Source organism: Salvelinus alpinus, chromosome 12, assembly GCF_045679555.1.
Source record: "Salvelinus alpinus chromosome 12, SLU_Salpinus.1, whole genome shotgun sequence".
NCBI lineage: Eukaryota > Metazoa > Chordata > Actinopteri > Salmoniformes > Salmonidae > Salvelinus > Salvelinus alpinus.
In genome coordinates this window covers 56,812,053-56,830,360 of record NC_092097.1, presented here as the reverse complement: position 1 = coordinate 56,830,360, position 18,308 = coordinate 56,812,053, and the positions used below count along the sequence as shown (strand labels likewise).

At 49.5% G+C, this 18,308-nt stretch overlaps 1 protein-coding gene across 3 annotated transcripts in view; it reads left to right on the top strand.

Annotated features, from left to right (window-relative positions):
* The window catches only part of LOC139536398 (uncharacterized), a 68,145-nt gene that overhangs the window by 37,309 nt on the left and 12,528 nt on the right, over positions 1-18,308 (top strand). For all 3 annotated transcript variants that reach the window (XM_071336903.1, XM_071336900.1, XM_071336901.1), the window contains exons 2-3: positions 4,257-4,723; positions 18,054-18,258. In XM_071336903.1, the coding sequence (XP_071193004.1) occupies positions 4,459-4,723; positions 18,054-18,258 (470 nt within the window). In that variant the 5' untranslated portion in view covers positions 4,257-4,458. The remainder of the gene's footprint in view (positions 1-4,256; positions 4,724-18,053; positions 18,259-18,308) is intronic.

Below are 18,308 nucleotides of genomic sequence, written 5' to 3'. Positions count from 1 at the left end.
TGTACCCACACCACCGACCCACCCACCAACACTGTACCCACACTACCCACCCACCAACACTACCCACCCACCAACACTGTACCCACACTACCCACCTATCAACACTGTACCCATACCACCGACCCACCCACCAACACTGTACCCATACCACCGACCCACCCACCCACACTGTACCCACACTACCCACCCACCCACACTGTACCCACACCACCCACACTGTACCCACACTACCCACCCACCCACACTGTACCCACCCACCCACACCACCCACACTGTACCCACTACCCACCCACCAACACTGTACCCACTACCCACCCACCAACACTGTACCAACCCACCCTGTACCCACTCACCCACCCACACTGTACCCACCCACACTGTACCCACCCACACTGTACCCACCCTGTACCCACCATCCACCCACCTAATGCAGTTCCATTAACATTAGAGGGTTATGCCTACTTTTCAAATATATTAGCTCGCAACTCTTAACTGATAGTGGCAACAAAAAGGGCATCATAATATCTTAACTATTTGCAGTTCTTTGTAATCCATTGTCTTTGTCTTTTGGATGGTCTGTCCGACTGTAGTAAAACATGGCTACATCCTCTTGTTCTGTTAGACGCAGCACTTTGTCATTATCTCACTGCTATGGGCCATCAGTCATTATCTCACTGCTATGGGCCAGTTGGTGTCATTATCTCACTGCTATGGGCCAGTAGTCATTATCTCACTGCTATGGGCCAGTTGTCATTATCTCACTGCTATGGGCCAGTTGTCATTATCTCACTGCTATGGGCCAGTAGTCATTATCTCACTGCTATGGGCCATCAGTCATTATCTCACTGCTATGGGCCAGTTGGCGTCATTATCTCACTGCTATGGGCCAGTTGGCGTCATTATCTCACTGCTATGGGCCAGTTGTCATTATCTCACTGCTATGGGCCAGTAGTCATTATCTCACTGCTATGGGCCAGTAGTCATTATCTCACTATTATGGGCCATCAGTCATTATCTCACTGCTATGGGCCAGTTGGCGTCATTATCTCACTGCTATGGGCCAGTAGTCATTATCTCACTGCTATGGGCCAGTTGTCATTATCTCACTGCTATGGGCCAGTTGGCGGCATCCTCTCACTGCTATGGGCCAGTAGTCATTATCTCACTGCTATGGGCCAGTAGTCATTATCTCACTGCTGTGGGCCAGTAGGCATCATCTCACTGCTATGGGCCAGTTGGCGGCATCCTCTCACTGCTATGGGCCAGTAGGCATCATCTCACTGCTATGGGCCAGTAGTCATTATCTCACTGCTATGGGCCAGTAGTCATTATCTCACTGCTATGGGCCAGTTGTCATTATCTCACTGCTATGGGCCAGTTGGCGGCATCCTCTCACTGCTATGGGCCAGTAGTCATTATCTCACTGCTATGGGCCAGTAGTCATTATCTCACTGCTATGGGCCAGTAGTCATTATCTCACTGCTATGGACCAGTTGTCATCCTCTCACTGCTATGGGCCAGTTGGCGTCATTATCTCACTGCTATGGGCCAGTTGTCATTATCTCACTGCTATGGACCAGTTGGCGTCATTATCTCACTGCTATGGGCCAGTAGACATTATCTCACTGCTATGGGCCAGTAGACATTATCTCACTGCTATGGACCAGTAGTCATTATCTCACTGCTATGGGCCAGTTGTCATTATCTCACTGCTGTGGGCCAGTTGTCATTATCTCACTGCTATGGGCCAGTAGTCATTATCTTACTGCTATGGGCCAGTTGGCGTCATCATGTCACTGCTATGGGCCAGTAGTCATCCTCTCACTGCTATGGGCCAGTAGTCAGTTGACATTATCACACGGCTATGGGCCAGTTGGCGGCATCCTCTCACTGCTATGGGCCAGTTGTCATTATCTCACTGCTATGGGTCAGTTGGCAGCATCATCTCACTGCTATGGGCCAGTTGTCATTATCTTACTGCTATGGGCCAGTTGTCACTACTATGGGCCAGTTTCCCAGATTACACCTCCTCGCCTACTCCTGTACCAAATCAAATTGTATTTGTAACATGCTTGGTAAACAACAGGTGTAGACTAACAGTGAAATTCTTAACTACAGGTTCTTCCCAACAATACAGAGAGACAGAAAAGAGAAATAATAAAAGATAAAACGCATCATAATAAACAATAGCAGCGTATGTGATGAGCCAAAAAAAAGATTGCGCAAAAAGGGGCAATGCCGATATTCCGGGTAGCTGGTTAACTGTTTAGCTAACTGTTTAGCTAACTGTTTAGCTAACTGTTTAGCTAACTGTTTAGCTAACTGTTTAGCTAACTGTTTAGCTAACTGTTTAGCTAACTGTTTAGCTAACTGTTTAGCTTACTGTTTAGCTTACTGTTTAGCTAACTGTTTAGCTAACTGTTTAGCTAACTGTTTAGCTAACTGTTTAGCTAACTGTTTAGCTTACTGTTTAGCTTACTGTTTAGCAGTCTTAAGGCTTGTTCAGGGTCCTGTTGGTTCCAGACTTGGTGCACTGGTACTGCTTGCTGTGCAGTAGCAGAGAAAGCAGTATATGACTTAGGTGGCTAGAGTCTTTTAAATGTTTTGTGACTTCCTCTGACACCGCCTGGTATAGAGGTGCTGGGTGGCAGGAAGCTTGGCCCCAGTGATGTACTGGGCCGTATGCACTACCCTCTGTAGCGCCTTGCAGTCGGATGCCGAGCAATTGCCATACCAAGCGGTGATGCAGCCAGTCAAGATGCTCTCTGGAAAACAAACCCTATGTCGTTTTAACAATTGATTAGCCTATATTTGGAAAGCTTCTATTGTGGAATGGAAAAGACATCACGTGTCAGATTAATAATCCAGTAGGCCGGTGAGTCAGGTGAGCTATCTGTTTGTTCTGTTACGTGGATAAGGAGTCCGATTTGGCTCTACAGCAGATTAACCTACATATCCATACGTTAATTTTCCGCTGGAAGACTTCGGTGTCTCTCTCTCTTAGCTCGGCCTACACTGAGACACTGCAGACTCCTGTGTCCTAACGTCGTTGTTTTATCACGTCGATGTAATCTGACCCTGAATTCAGAAACACTTCTGCTGCTACTAAAGATCTGAGAAAAGTTGATCTGAGACTTACATAATAATATGGAGGCAGTAACCGAAAGGTCGTGGGTTTGAATCCCGGGGCCGACAAGCTGGGAAGAAAATATGACGCTGTGCCCTTGAGCAAGGAACTTAACCCTAATTGGGGGCACTGGACAATGGTGACCCCACTCCCTACGCTTGTGTCAGTGTGAGTTGGGATTCGCAAGGAAGACATTTCCCAAAAAACACTTGTACAAGTGTGTAACTGGACACACTTAAAGCACCCCAGCTTTATTATAATTATATTTTACGAGGTAGTTGGACTTTATGAGGAATTATATTTTCCAGGGACATGTGGCCTTGACGTGTGTGCTGTTCTTGTGTTGTTGTTGTTGTTGTTGGGTGTGGGGGGGGGGTGTATGGCTGCGTTCCCAAATGGCACCCTATTCCCTATATAGTGTCTTATGGGCTCTTGTCAAAGTAGTGCACTATATAGTGAATCAGTTTGGATGCTGTCTGAGCCCTGGGATGGGAAATATTTATATGCTGTTCTGCGTATACGGCTAGTTCACTCACTCAATTAACCCACTCGCTCTCTCTCTCTCTCTCTCTCTCTCTCTCTCGCGCACGCTCTCTCTCTCACTCTCTCTCGCTCTCTCTCACTCTCTCTCTCTCTCTCTCTCTCTCTCTCTCTCTCTCTCTCTCTCTCTCTCTCTCTCTCGCTCTCTCTCGCTCTCTCTCTCTCTCTCTCTCTCTCGCGCTCGCGCACGCTCTCTCTCTCTCTCGCGCTCGCGCACGCTCTCTCTCTCTCTCTCGCTCTCTCTCGCTCTCTCGCTCTCTCTCGCTCTCTCTCGCTCTCTCTCTCGCGCTCGCGCTCGCGCACGCTCTCTCTCTCGCTCTCTCTCGCTCTCTCTCTCGCTCTCTCTCGCTCTCTCTCGCTCTCTCTCGCTCTCTCTCTCGCTCTCTCTCGCTCTCTCTCGCGCTCTCTCTCGCTCTCTCCCGCGCTCTCTCGCGCTCACTCACTCTCGTGAGTGATAAATGTCAACGATCCCAAATGTGTTTAAACGTCACACCCCTAAAAAGGCCTGAATAATGAACAATTCTGACTGACGTTCTCTTCTCTTCTCTCTTTCCGTCTTTCTTCCCCCACCCTGCCTCCCATCTCTCAGGTGGCTGTCGAAGGTGTGACATCATCGCCCGGTGCTCTTCATCGAGGAGCCGGGATCTGATTGGTCCGTTTGGGTTGCGGCTGGCGGGCTGGCTCCTCCCCCTCCCGGCGGCAGCGTGCGTTCCCAGCTGCCTCCCTGCACCCCACGCTCGCCCGGCCTGCTCGCCCATGCCCCCGCCACCCCCACCAGGCCCTCCAACGCCATGTGCCTTCCCCACACCATGGAAGCAGCAACGGGGAAGCACGGAGCGAGCCAGGCAGGGTTAGGCCTCGGGGGGCTGGGGCTGGGCCAGGGGGGACGGCGGTGTGGAGGGGTACCACTAGAGCCCTTCGTACACCAGGTGGGAGGGCACACCAGTATGATGCGTTACGACGACCACACGGTGTGTAAACCCCTCATCAGCCGGGAGCAACGCTTCTACGAGTCGCTGCCTCCTGAGATGAAGGAGTTTACACCGGAGTACAAAGGTAAGAGGAGGAACACACACACACACACACACACACACACACACACACACACACACACACACACACACACACACACACACACACACACACACACGTCTGAACTAAGCACTGGTAGTGTAATGTTACCTGACATGCTCTCAGTTAAACACACGTCAATCATCCATCCATCTGTTAATCCGTCCATCCCATCTGTTCATCCGTCCATCCGTTCATCCATCTGTTCATCCATCTGTTCATCCGTCCATCCGTTCATCCATCCGTTCATCCATCTGTTCATCCCATCTGTTCGTCCGTCCCATCCATCCATCTATTCATCCGTCCATCCCATTCATCCATCTATTCATCCGTCCGTCCATTCATTCTGACCCAGTACAAAGGTGGGAGGAATGTACCAATGTCAAATGAATGTCCCACTGTTTGGATGATGAAGTGACTAGAGAAGCGGGGCGCTCCTCCTCCTCCTCCTCCTCCTCCTGCGTAGTGCCATGAAAAGCACTGTGGTTCATCACACGCTGACAGAGGTGCCACTGTGCAACAGTTCAGGGAGTGTTGTGCCACGCAAAACGGCCAAAATCACACTGGCAAAGGTATTACAGTCAGATGGCGTCACTCCTACCCCTCCATTCCTACCCTTCCTAGGGTCCCTCCACTCCTACCCCTCCTAGGGTCCCTCCACTCCTAGGGTCCCTCCAGTCCTACCCCTCCACTCCTACCCCTCCTAGGGTCCCTCCACTCCTACCCCTTCTAGGGTCCCTCCACTCCTACCCCTCCTAGGGTCCCTCCACTCCTAGGGTCCCTCCAGTCCTACCCCTCCATTCCTACCCCTCCTAGGGTCCCTCCACTCCTGGGGTCCCTCCAGTCCTACCCCTCCATTCCTACCCTTCCTAGGGTCCCTCCACTCCTACCCCTTCTAGGGTCCCTCCACTCCTACCCCTTCTAGGGTCCCTCCACTCCTACCCCTTCTAGGGTCCCGCCACTCCTATCCCTCCTAGGGTCCCTCCACTCCTAGGGTCCCTCCACTCCTACCCTTCCTAGGGTCCCTCCACTCCTACCCCTCCTAGGGTCCCTCCACTCCTACCCCTCCAGTCTTACCCCTCCTAGGGTCCCTACACTCCTAGGGTCCCTACACTCCTACCCGTTCTAGGGTCCCTATACTCCTACCCCTCTTAGGGTCCCTCCCCTCCTAGGGTCCCTACACTCCTACCCCTCCTAGGGTCCCTCCCTTCCTAGGGTCCCTCCCTTCCTAGGGTCCCTCCCTTCCTAGGGTCCCTCCGCTCCTACCTCTCCGCTCCTACCCCTCCTAGGGTCCCTCAAACCTTCAGTGCAGGTGGAAACGTTGCAGACAGAAGACAATGAGGTCTGATTCTCAACCAATATTGTCCCCGAGTGTGTTCTCTTGAAGTGTCACACAGACAACCTAGTTTCCTGTAGGATTCAGTCCTCGTCACCCACTCAGAGGCTTTCCCCTGCAGCCTTCAGAGAGAGAGAGAGAGAGAGAGAGAGAGAGACCCTGTGGACCTTGACGCACACTGTCACTAAGTCTCCTGGGAAAAACACTGTCACACCCTGCCAAAAGTAGGACAGACCAGCAGTTCTCATAGGCTTTGATCTGACTCTCCTGTTGTCACAGTGTGGCTTTGGCCTTTTTCTTGGCAGGTCTGACAGTACACAGAGTTCTCTATCTGAGAGGGGAGACAGGATGTTATAACTATAATGACAGACATTAACATTAGCCAGGCTGTCTATGGGAGCTAACTAGAACAAAACAGGACCATGATTCTTTGGGATATTCACAAAATGAATCCATAGACTTGGAGCATTGGATCAGGGATTGTGGACATATATACTCAACTTTTTTTTTTAATGTTGAAGCATAATTGAGAAATAATTGATCAAAGTTTGCATATTACATTTTGGGCTTACCCAGGCTTTTAAGACTCCATGATGTTTCATCTGTAGGTGCTACAAAGCAGACGTTTGTGTCATAAGAAGCTTTACCGTTTGCTCAGTAATAATGAGTAGTATTTTGATTTCAATAACACTTTTCTTACATATATATATTTTTTTGAATATTGAAAATATACCGTCTTTGATTTGTCTCATCTTTCAGTATATTGTTGAGCGTAATATACTCTACTTGCAAGGTGTGAATAACTTCTGAGGATATTTTTCTTCATTTACAGTGTGTCCATGTTTCTAAATCCTGAGTAAATCATAGTGTTATAATGCACGTAGAGCAGCACGCCTGGCTCCCCAGCCAGCCATCTGTGTTTGGGATGGCATCGTTTGGTCTAATCAATCATATTGAGTTAGACGGCTAATAAAAGCACTGCAGTGGAAAGAGCTGTGGTTCTGGCTCTCATCTGGCTGTGGTCGGTCGTTCTGGCTCTCATCTGGCTGTGGTTCTGGCTCTCATCTGGCTGTGGTTCTGGCTCTCATCTGGCTGTGGTCGGTCGTTCTGGCTCTCATCTGGCTGTGGTTCTGGCTCTCATCTGGCTGTGGTTCTGGCTCTCATCTGGCTGTGGTTCTGGCTCTCATCTGGCTGTGGTTCTGGCTCTCATCTGGCTGTGGTCGGTGGTTCTGGCTCTCATCTGGCTGTGGTCGGTGGTTCTGGCTCTCATCTGGCTGTGGTCGGTGGTTCTGGCTCTCATCTGGCTGTGGTGTTGGTTCTGGCTCTCATCTGGCTGTGGTCGGTGGTTCTGGCTCTCATCTGGCTGTGGTGTTGGTTCTGGCTCTCATCTGGCTGTGGTGTTGGTTCTGGCTCTCATCTGGCTGTGGTGTTGGTTCTGGCTCTTATCTGGCTGTGGTGTTGGTTCTGGCTCTCATCTGGCTGTGGTCGGTGGTTCTGGCTCTCATCTGGATGTGGTCGGTGGTTCTGGCTCTCATCTGGCTGTGGTCGGTGGTTCTGGCTCTCATCTGGCTGTGGTCGGTGGTTCTGGCTCTCATCTGGCTGTGGTCGGTGGTTCTGGCTCTCATCTGGCTGTGGTCGGTGGTTCTGGCTCTCATCTGGCTGTGGTCGGTGGTTCTGGCTCTCATCTGGCTGTGGTCGGTGGTTCTGGCTCTCATCTGGCTGTGGTCGGTGGTTCTGGCTCTCATCTGGCTGTGGTCGGTGGTTCTGGCTCTCATCTGGCTGTGGTCGGTGGTTCTGGCTCTCATCTGGCTGTGGTCGGTGGTTCTGGCTCTCATCTGGCTGTGGTCGGTGGTTCTGGCTCTCATCTGGCTGTGGTCGGTGGTTCTGGCTCTCATCTGGCTGTGGTCGGTGGTTCTGGCTCTCATCTGGCTGTGGTGTTGGTTCTGGCTCTCATCTGACTGGTCGGTGGTGCTGGTTCTGGTCTGGCTGTGGTCTGTGGTGCTGGTTCTGGTCTGGCTGTGGTTCTGGTCTGGCTGTGGTTCTGGTTCTGGTCTGGCTGTGGTGCTGGTTCTAGTCTGGCTGTGGTGCTGGTTCTAGTCTGGCTGTGGTGCTGGTTCTAGTCTGGCTGTGGTGCTGGTTCTAGTCTGGCTGTGGTGCTGGTTCTGGTCTGGCTGTGGTGCTGGTTCTAGTCTGGCTGTGGTGCTGGTTCTAGTCTGGCTGTGGTCTGTGGTGCTCGTTCTGGTCTGGCTGTGGTGCTGGTTCTAGTCTGGCTGTGGTCTGTGGTGCTGGTTCTAGTCTGGCTGTGGTGCTGGTTCTAGTCTGGCTGTGGTGCTGGTTCTAGTCTGGCTGTGGTCTGTGGTGCTGGTTCTGGTCTGGCTGTGGTGCTGGTTCTAGTCTGGCTGTGGTCTGTGGTGCTGGTTCTGGTCTGGCTGTGGTGCTGGTTCTAGTCTGGCTGTGGTCTGTGGTGCTGGTTCTGGTCTGTCTGGTCTGTGGTTCTGGCTCTCGTCTGGCTCTGGTCTGTGGTTCTGGCTCTCGTCTGGCTCTGGTCTGTGGTTCTGGCTCTCGTCTGGCTCTGGTCTGTGGTTCTGGCTCTCGTCTGGCTCTGGTCTGTGGTTCTGGCTCTCGTCTGGCTCTGGTCTGTGGTTCTGGCTCTCGTCTGGCTCTGGTCTGTGGTTCTGGCTCTCGTCTGGCTCTGGTCTGTGGTTCTGGCTCTCGTCTGGCTCTGGTCTGTGGTTCTGGCTCTCGTCTGGCTCTGGTCTGTGGTTCTGGCTCTCGTCTGGCTCTGGTCTGTGGTTCTGGCTCTCGTCTGGCTCTGGTCTGTGGTTCTGGCTCTCGTCTGGCTCTGGTCTGTGGTTCTGGCTCTCGTCTGGCTCTGGTCTGTGGTTCTGGCTCTCGTCTGGCTCTGGTCTGTGGTTCTGGCTCTCGTCTGGCTCTGGTCTGTGGTTCTGGCTCTCGTCTGGCTCTGGTCTGTGGTTCTGGCTCTCGTCTGGCTCTGGTCTGTGGTTCTGGCTCTCGTCTGGCTCTGGTCTGTGGTTCTGGCTCTCGTCTGGCTCTGGTCTGTGGTTCTGGCTCTCGTCTGGCTCTGGTCTGTGGTTCTGGCTCTCGTCTGGCTCTGGTCTGTGGTTCTGGCTCTCGTCTGGCTCTGGTCTGTGGTTCTGGCTCTCGTCTGGCTCTGGTCTGTGGTTCTGGCTCTCGTCTGGCTCTGGTCTGTGGTTCTGGCTCTCGTCTGGCTCTGGTCTGTGGTTCTGGCTCTCGTCTGGCTCTGGTCTGTGGTTCTGGCTCTCGTCTGGCTCTGGTCTGTGGTTCTGGCTCTCGTCTGGCTCTGGTCTGTGGTTCTGGCTCTCGTCTGGCTCTGGTCTGTGGTTCTGGCTCTCGTCTGGCTCTGGTCTGTGGTTCTGGCTCTCGTCTGGCTCTGGTCTGTGGTTCTGGCTCTCGTCTGGCTCTGGTCTGTGGTTCTGGCTCTCGTCTGGCTCTGGTCTGTGGTTCTGGCTCTCGTCTGGCTCTGGTCTGTGGTTCTGGCTCTCGTCTGGCTCTGGTCTGTGGTTCTGGCTCTCGTCTGGCTCTGGTCTGTGGTTCTGGCTCTGGTCTGTGGTTCTGGCTCTCGTCTGGCTCTGGTCTGTGGTTCTGGCTCTCGTCTGGCTCTGGTCTGTGGTTCTGGCTCTCGTCTGGCTCTGGTCTGTGGTTCTGGCTCTCGTCTGGCTCTGGTCTGTGGTTCTGGCTCTCGTCTGGCTCTGGTCTGTGGTTCTGGCTCTCGTCTGGCTCTGGTCTGTGGTTCTGGCTCTCGTCTGGCTCTGGTCTGTGGTTCTGGCTCTCGTCTGGCTCTGGTCTGTGGTTCTGGCTCTCGTCTGGCTCTGGTCTGTGGTTCTGGCTCTCGTCTGGCTCTGGTCTGTGGTTCTGGCTCTCGTCTGGCTCTGGTCTGTGGTTCTGGCTCTCGTCTGGCTCTGGTCTGTGGTTCTGGCTCTCGTCTGGCTCTGGTCTGTGGTTCTGGCTCTCGTCTGGCTCTGGTCTGTGGTTCTGGCTCTCGTCTGGCTCTGGTCTGTGGTTCTGGCTCTCGTCTGGCTCTGGTCTGGATTCCTGTAGGAGGAGGCAGTGAGGGATCTGTAACGTGTCTCTCAGCGGTTAGTCAGGAGAATGGACTGTTCTATTTCCTGACAGATGACTTGAGGTCATACTCTAACATACATATGGATACCTGACATCCGTCAGGAGGAGGAAGGTACGGTAATACATGATGTCCTTGTAGGAGGCTTTATTCACAGACTTTATTGTTGCTCTAGGTGGATAGACGTTGAATAGGCCCAGCTATTTTTTTTACCTGTACAAATATTTTCATTGAGAGATACATTGAAATCCAACAGAGTAGAGCCTCAACTTACTGAGTGCTACGGTCCTTCCCAATGCCCCTGCTCTGACGGGTCTTCCCAATGCCCCTGCTCTGACGGGTCTTCCCAATGCCCCTGCTCTGACGGGTCTTCCCAATGCCCCTGTTCTGACGGGTCTTCCCAATGCCCCTGCTCTGACGGGTCTTCCCAATGCCCCTGCTCTGACGGGTCTTCCCAATGTCCCTGCTCTGACGGGTCTTCCCAATGTCCAACTCAGTGTTACCACATTACATTACATGGGACGTGCAAATTCACCAGCATCATGCTCTCTCCCTCCGTGTAAAGAAATTTGCCTGCAACCAACCACAGTGCGGACAATTTGTACCTGGACAGCAGACTGCGTTCATCTGTTATCGTTCACTTTGTGACTGACAGACACCTATCCTATCAATAGACCACTAGAATATGTATATCAGGGCTTGACATTCAATTTGTTTTTGCCACATCTCCTTTGGACAAGTATATAAAAAAAAAAAAATTCTCCCTTATTCGAAAACTCAAGTCACTTGTCCCCCCCCCCCCCCCCCCACCAAAATAAAGGTCTGTAACACCATGGGCCAAAAAAATTACAAATTGTTTTGTATGACGCCAGAAACCACCTCATAAAATAACCTTTATTAGGATCACTGTTATTGACAATGGAAGTCTGCTGGTTTCGGATCCCATGTATTATCTGCCATCTCCTGCCGTTGAAGCCTTCAGCAAGGCATTTAACACCCACAGAGTAAAATACTGCGTAAGACGTGGTCCATCAACCCTCCATCTGGAGAGATACTGGGTGTGCAGGCTTTTGATCCAACCCTGCTCCAACCCTGATCCAATCCTGCTCAAACACACCAGGTCCTATTGAACAGCTGTTTTTTTTTTTTTTTTTACAATGTGGGGGTGTTAGAGCAGGACTGGAGTAAACGCTTGCACACTCAGTATCTCTCCAGGAGGATGGTTGGCCTCCCTCCACACCCAGTATCTCTCCAGGAGGATGGTTGGCTTCCCTCCACACCCAGTATCTCTCCAGGAGGATGGTTAGCCATCCTGCAGCAATGCAATTACAACCAACTAGTTTTTGTCTTCTATAAAAAATTATTCCCCCATTCAATGAACCGGGGATCAAATGACTAAAGTTGGGCGAGGTAGCGAACTAAGATATTTATCTATTTGTAAGGTAAAAAATATTCCATGTTCAGGGGAGATCTTGACCGTATAGGAGTTACTTATTAATTAGGCTTTGTCAGAATAACCATGGACAGTTTGGAATAGAGAAGAATCCAATTACGAGCGCTTGAGAGACTGTTTTACAACTGAAGTATGCAGCATTGGTTTCATCTACTGTACCTGGCCATTTACGGTTATTCACATGTCCCAGTGGAAAGTTATTTTAGGATATGACATTGACCTTAATACACACTAATAGTTAACTAGCGAGAATCAGCCAATTCCAAACACATTGTGTAGTTTGGCTATCTAGTTAGTCTGTTGTGTGTTCATTATTTTACCTGCTGCGAAATGTCTCTCTCCTCTGGCTATGGGCCACAGGCACACACAGGTGATGCACACAACATCACTTTCCCAGGATTTTCATTGCTGACCAAAGATGAGCTATAACCGGACAAATAACTAACTAGCAATGAATTTCAACAAATGTGCTCTCTTTGAGCAAAGAAAAAAATGGCATGATTTGAAAAAGGCTTGTGCCTGTCAATGCAGGTCTACAATAATTATACTCTGAGATTGGGAGGACAGTGTGTAAGACATTACGTCTGGAGGACACTGATCCAATTCTGATGGGACTGGCCTAATTGTTTGATATAGGTCTTATTTTCTTTTTTTTACTTAAATCTATATTCATCTTGTCTATTTTTTTCTACTTCCCCCAGGCAATCGGACTAGCGAATTTGTAACTTTTAAATGAAAAGTAACCTAGTTAATATGAAGTGGAAAAGTAACTGGCTGAAAATGAGTCTAACCGGCTGATGAGGTAACTGCCGGTGCTAATGGAAAACACTGTCAACGTGGTCCCATTGAGTTAGGTCAACGGGGTCCCGTTGAGTTAGGTCAACGGGGTCCCGTTGAGTTAGGTCAACGGGGTCCCGTTGAGTTAGGTCAACGGGGTCCCGTTGAGTTAGCGGTAGGTAGCCTAGTGGTTAAGAGCGATGGGTTTTTGGTTCGAATCCCCGAGCCGACTAGGTGAAAAATCTGTATGTGCCCTTGAGCAAGGCACTTAACCCTAATTGTTCCTGTACGTGGCTCTGGATAGGACCGTAGGCTACATGCAGCGGTCTAAGGCACTGCATCTCAGTGCTAGAGGCGTCACTACAGACCCTGGTTCGATTCCAGGCTGTACCACAACCGTCCGGGTTTGGGAGTCCCATAGGGCGGTAGCGCAATTGGCCCAGTGTCGTTAGGGTGTCTCTTCTGCGGAGACTTTGATATTACCGAACGCAATCGATATGGTGAAAACAATTAATTAGTGGATCCAGAGGAAAGAATTCTTATTGGTGAGTCTTTCGAAAGAGAACCACGCCCCTTTCCCTCGGGCTGTGCATGTTTCTAACAGAAAACAGCATCGGTAAGTGTCCCACTCGAGTGATGACTGCTCACCTCCAATGCTTGGAAGAGCACTTTGGGACCTACTTCCCAATCCGTTTGACTGTGATCCTGGCTCAGTTGACATGCCAGTAAGTGAAATCGAACAGCTGATGGAACTGCATTCACAGGTCACTACGGAGAAGCTTTGGTTTCTGACTCAAAGGGAATAAATACCCTGCTTTCTCCCTCTGAGCATTACTGCCGCTTTCAAAACAACTGGGAAGTCTCCGACTTCCAACTTCAGTGTGTTCAAGACAACTAGGAACTTTTGAACTACCTCCGACTGGGGAAATAATCATTTTGTACGGTCATCCAACTCAGGAACTCTGGACTCTTTCTAGAGTTCCTGTTTGAAGATTAATGACATCGTGATTTGACCTCGCATTTTTCCCGACTTTCCAGTTGTCTTGAAAGCAGCATAAAACTCATAGTACCCTTCTTCAGCTCATATCTGTGTGAAGCTGGATTCAGTGCTCTCGTCTGCATTAAAACCAAATATCCATCCAGGTTGGATTTGACAGCAGAGATGAGGTGTGCTCTATCGACCGCGCACCCTGACATGCGTCAAGCTCACCCATCTCATTAGTGGAGGTGAGATAAGATACATTGTGTCAGACTCATTTTCAATTGACTGACATAGCCCCCCCCCCCAAAAAAGGTCAACATTGGCCGTTAACTACAGTGCATTTGGAAACGTTACATCCTCAATCTACACACGATACCCCATAATGACAAAGCAAAACCAGGTTTTTAGACATTTATTTTAAAAAATCTACTGAAATATTACATTTACATAAGTATTCAGACCCTTTACTCAGTACTTTGTTGAAGCACCTTTTTCAGCCTAGAGTCTTCTTGAGTATGACCCCAGCCACCCCAGTAATACCCCCCCCCAACCCCTCTTTTTACGCTGCTCCTACTCTCTGGTTATCATATATGCATAGTCACTTTAACTATATATTTATGTACATACTACCTCAATTGGGCCGACCAACCAGTGCTCCCGCACATTGGCTAACCGGGTTATCTGCATTGTGTCCCACCACCCGCCACCCCTTCTTTTACGCTGCTGCTACTCTCTGTTCATCATATATGCATAGCCACTTTAACCATATCTACATGTACATACTACCTCAATCTACTGTACTGTATTGTATATAGCCTGTCTTTTTACTGTTTTATTTCTTTACCTACCTATTGTTCACCTAATACATTTTTTGCACTATTGGTTAGAGCCTGTAAGTAAGCATTTCACTGTAAGGTCTACCGACACCTGTTGTATTCGGCGCACGTGAAAAATAAACTTTGATTTGAAGCTTGGCACTTGTATTTGGGGAGTTTCTCCCATTCTTCTCTGAAGATCCTCTCAAGCTCTGTCAGATTGGATGGGGAGCGTTGCTGCACAGCTATTTTCAGGTCTCTACAGAGATGTTTGATTGGGTTCAAGTTCGGGCTCTGATTGGGCAACAAGGACATTCAGAAACTTGTCCCGAAGCCACTCCTGCATTGTCTTGGCTGCGTGATTAGGGTCGTTGTCCTTTTGGAAGGTGAACCTTCGCCCCAGTCTGAGGTCCTAAGCGCTCTGGAGCAGGTTTTCATCAAAGATCTCTCAGTACTTTGCTCCATTCAACTTTCCCTCGATCCTGACTAGTCTCCCAGTCCCTTCCACTAAAAACATCCCTACAGCATGATGCTGCCACCACCATGCTTTACCGTAGAGATGGTGCCAGGTTTCTTCCAGGCGTGACGCTTAGCATTCAGGCCAAATAATTCAATCTTGGTTTCATCAGAACATAGAATCTTCTTGTTCATCGTCTGAGAGTCTTTAGGTGCCTTTTGGCAAACTCCAAGCAGGCTGTCATGTGCCTTTTACTGAGGAGTGGCTTCCGTCTGGCCACTCTACCATAAAGGCCTGATTGGTGGAGTGCTGCAGAGATGGTTGTCCTTCTGGAAGGTTCTCCCATGTCCACAGAGGAACTCTGTCAGAGTGACCATCGGGTTCTTGGTCACCTCTCTGACCAAGGTCCTTCTCCCCTGATTGCTCAGTTTGGCCGGGCGGCCAGCTCTAGGAAGAGTCTTGGTGGTTCCAAACTTCTTCCATTTAAGAATGGTGGAGGGCACTGTGTTCTTGGAGACCTTCAATGCTGCAGACATTTTTTTGGTACCTTTCCCCAGATCTGTGCCTCGACACAATCCTGTCTCAGAGCTCTACGGACAATTCCTTCAACCTCATGGCTTGGCTTTTGCTCTGACATGCACTGTCAACTGTGGGACCTTATATAGACAGGTGTGTGCCTTTCCAAATCATGTCCAATCAATTGAATTTACCACAGGTGGACTCCAATCAAGTTGTAGAAACATCTCAAGGATGATCAATGGAAACAGGATGCACCTGAGCTCAATTTCAAGTCTCACAGCAAAGGGTCTGAATACTTATGTAAATAAGGTATTTCTGTTATCTTTCATGAATTTGCAAACTCTTGCTTTGTCATTATGGGGTATTGTGTGTAGATCGATGAGGGGGGCAATGAATGTATTGTAGAATAAGGCTGTAACATGAGGAAAAGTGAAGGGGTCTGAATACTTTACATAATTTTTTTTCACATGGTTGGGGTCGCGAGAATGTTCAGATATCAAAATGGGGTCGTGGGCCAAAAAAAGTATGGGAACCCCCTGAGTTGGATCAACATGGCCCTATTCAGTGCTGCTGAGCTGTTAGCTGCTGTTGCATGAAAGAGAAGATGGGCCCATATTCATAAAAAGTCTCAAAATACGAGTGCTGATCTGGGATCAGGTCCCATCGGTCCATGTCATCTTGTTTGTTGTGCTGATCTGGGATCAGGTTCCCATCGGTCCAAGTCATCTTGTTTGTTGTGCTGTAGTGGTGATCTGGGATCAGGTCCCATCTGTCCCTGTCATCTTGTTTGTTGCGCTGTAGTGCTGATCTGGGATCAGGTCCCATCTGTCCATGTCATCTTGTTTGTTGTGCTGTAGTGCTGATCTGGGATCAGGTCCCATCTGTCCATGTCATCTTGTTTGTTGTGCTGTAGTGCTGATCTAGGATCAGGTCCCATCTGTCCATGTCATCTTGTTTGTTGTGCTGTAGTGCTGATCTGGGATCAGGTCCCATCTGTCCATGTCATCTTGTTTGTTGTGCTGTAAAAGGTGAAGATTTTTGAATACGTGCTCATGCCAGGGGCTCACCTGGGATTGAACCAGTCTGTGTGTAAGAGCTCTGAACACACACACACACACACACACACACACACACACACACACACACACACAGGCTGAATATTTAATGGTCATTAAACTGATCCCTGACAGAATTAGCTCTCTGTTTCAGGAGCACAGTTACACTGCTGTGCTCGCATAATCACGTTTTCTCCTCTTACGCTCTCTGGCTGTCTCTCACTTACACACGTAAGCACACATGGTCCTCCCCTGACATCAGCCCTGTCTCCATTGGCTAGTGGTGTTGAGTCCTGGTCGACTGGTGACATCATCTAGGAGGGATCTGAGAGTCTAAAGCCTTAGCTGCTGTCTATCCATCATCTATCCATCCATCCATCTCCATCCATCATCCATCTATCTATCATCCATCATCTATCCATCCATCCATCATCCACCCATCATCCATCCACCCATCATCTATCCATCCATCCATTATCCATCCATCTCCAGCTATCTATCATCCATCATCTATCCATCATCTATCCATCCATCATCCACCTATCATCCATCATCCACCCATCATCTATCCATCATCTATCTATCATCCATCCATCTATCCATCTATCATCCACCCATCATCTATCCATAAATCCATCATCCATCCATCCATCCATCTATCTATCATTCACCCATCATCTATCATCCACCTGTCATCCATCTCTATCCATCCATCATCCATCTCCATCTATCCATCATCATCCATCCTCCATCCATCATCTATCTATCATCCATCCATCATCTGTCATCCATCTATGCATCCAATCTATCAAGACTCAGCAAGAGAGGAGAGGCTAGCTAAGAACATTTACCCACTGCTGCCCTTCCCCGTCCAAGCTGATACTTCCCCACGCCTGCCTTGCCCTACCCCGCCCTGCCGTCCCCCGCCCTGTCGTACCCCACCCTTCCCTACTCCACCCTACCCTACCCCGGTCTGCCGTACCCCATCCTTCCCTGCCCTAGCTGTGTTCCCTGCCCTAGCTGTGTTTTTGTAGAGTTTGTAAAACTGACAAGGCTACATTGTTGTTACCATTTAATAGAGAAGGATTTTGGGAAAGCCTTTCCATCAACCAGAAGACTGTTTTCATTAGCATCATCGCTAACGGCTACACAAAGCGGTCGACGCTCGCACCGCACACACACAAACGGGCATTCTCATTCTCCTCAGAAAGTTTCAGGAAATGCCCCTACCCCCCGCCGCCCCCCCACCTCAGAGAGAGGGACAGAGTGGCTAGCATCATTTACTCACTCTGGCCCCACCCTGCCTGTCTCTCTCTACTGTAATCTTTCACCTACACATTCTCTACCACTCTAGAATGAATTAAAGAGGAGATGGATGAGTCCTATTTCTCTCTCTCGCTGTCTCTCCTCTCCTGTTCCCTCTCAACCTCTCCCTAACCCTGACTGTTGTGACAGACTGCCTGGCCAGATGAGATGACATTCACCTCTATCTCCTATAAACCTGAACCCGTATCGTTTCCCTTTCCCTGCTTATCTTACACACTGGTGGTATTTTCCTCTCGTTTCAGGTTTCTGACAACACATTATATCTCATCAGTCTTTCTCCCATGAAAGACCCTTATTATCAACACAATATTTGACGCAGTTTTTTTTTTATTCCATACAAATTTTATATTTTCATAAGATTTTCCATACTCTATAATCCAATACATTTATTTTTTATTTTTTATTTAAACATTGTATTGTATCCAGAAATATTTCAAATGTAATTGTGTAAATCACCCACTCAAGTGCACCTTCTCTCCTCTCCTCTTTCTAGGCATGGTTTTGGTGTGTTTTGAGGGGGATATTGACGGTTACATCAACCTGGTGGCGTACCCGTACGTGGAGAGCGAGATCCTGGACCACGAGGACCTACCGGAGAGGGAGCAACCACGGAGGAAACACTCCCGACGCAGCCTCCACCGCTCCACCTCCGAGATCAAAGAGGAGAGGCTACCGCACGAGAGTGACAGCACTGAGAAGTGAGTAGGACCCAGTTGCTTGATTTGTTCATACGATAGACTGGAATAAT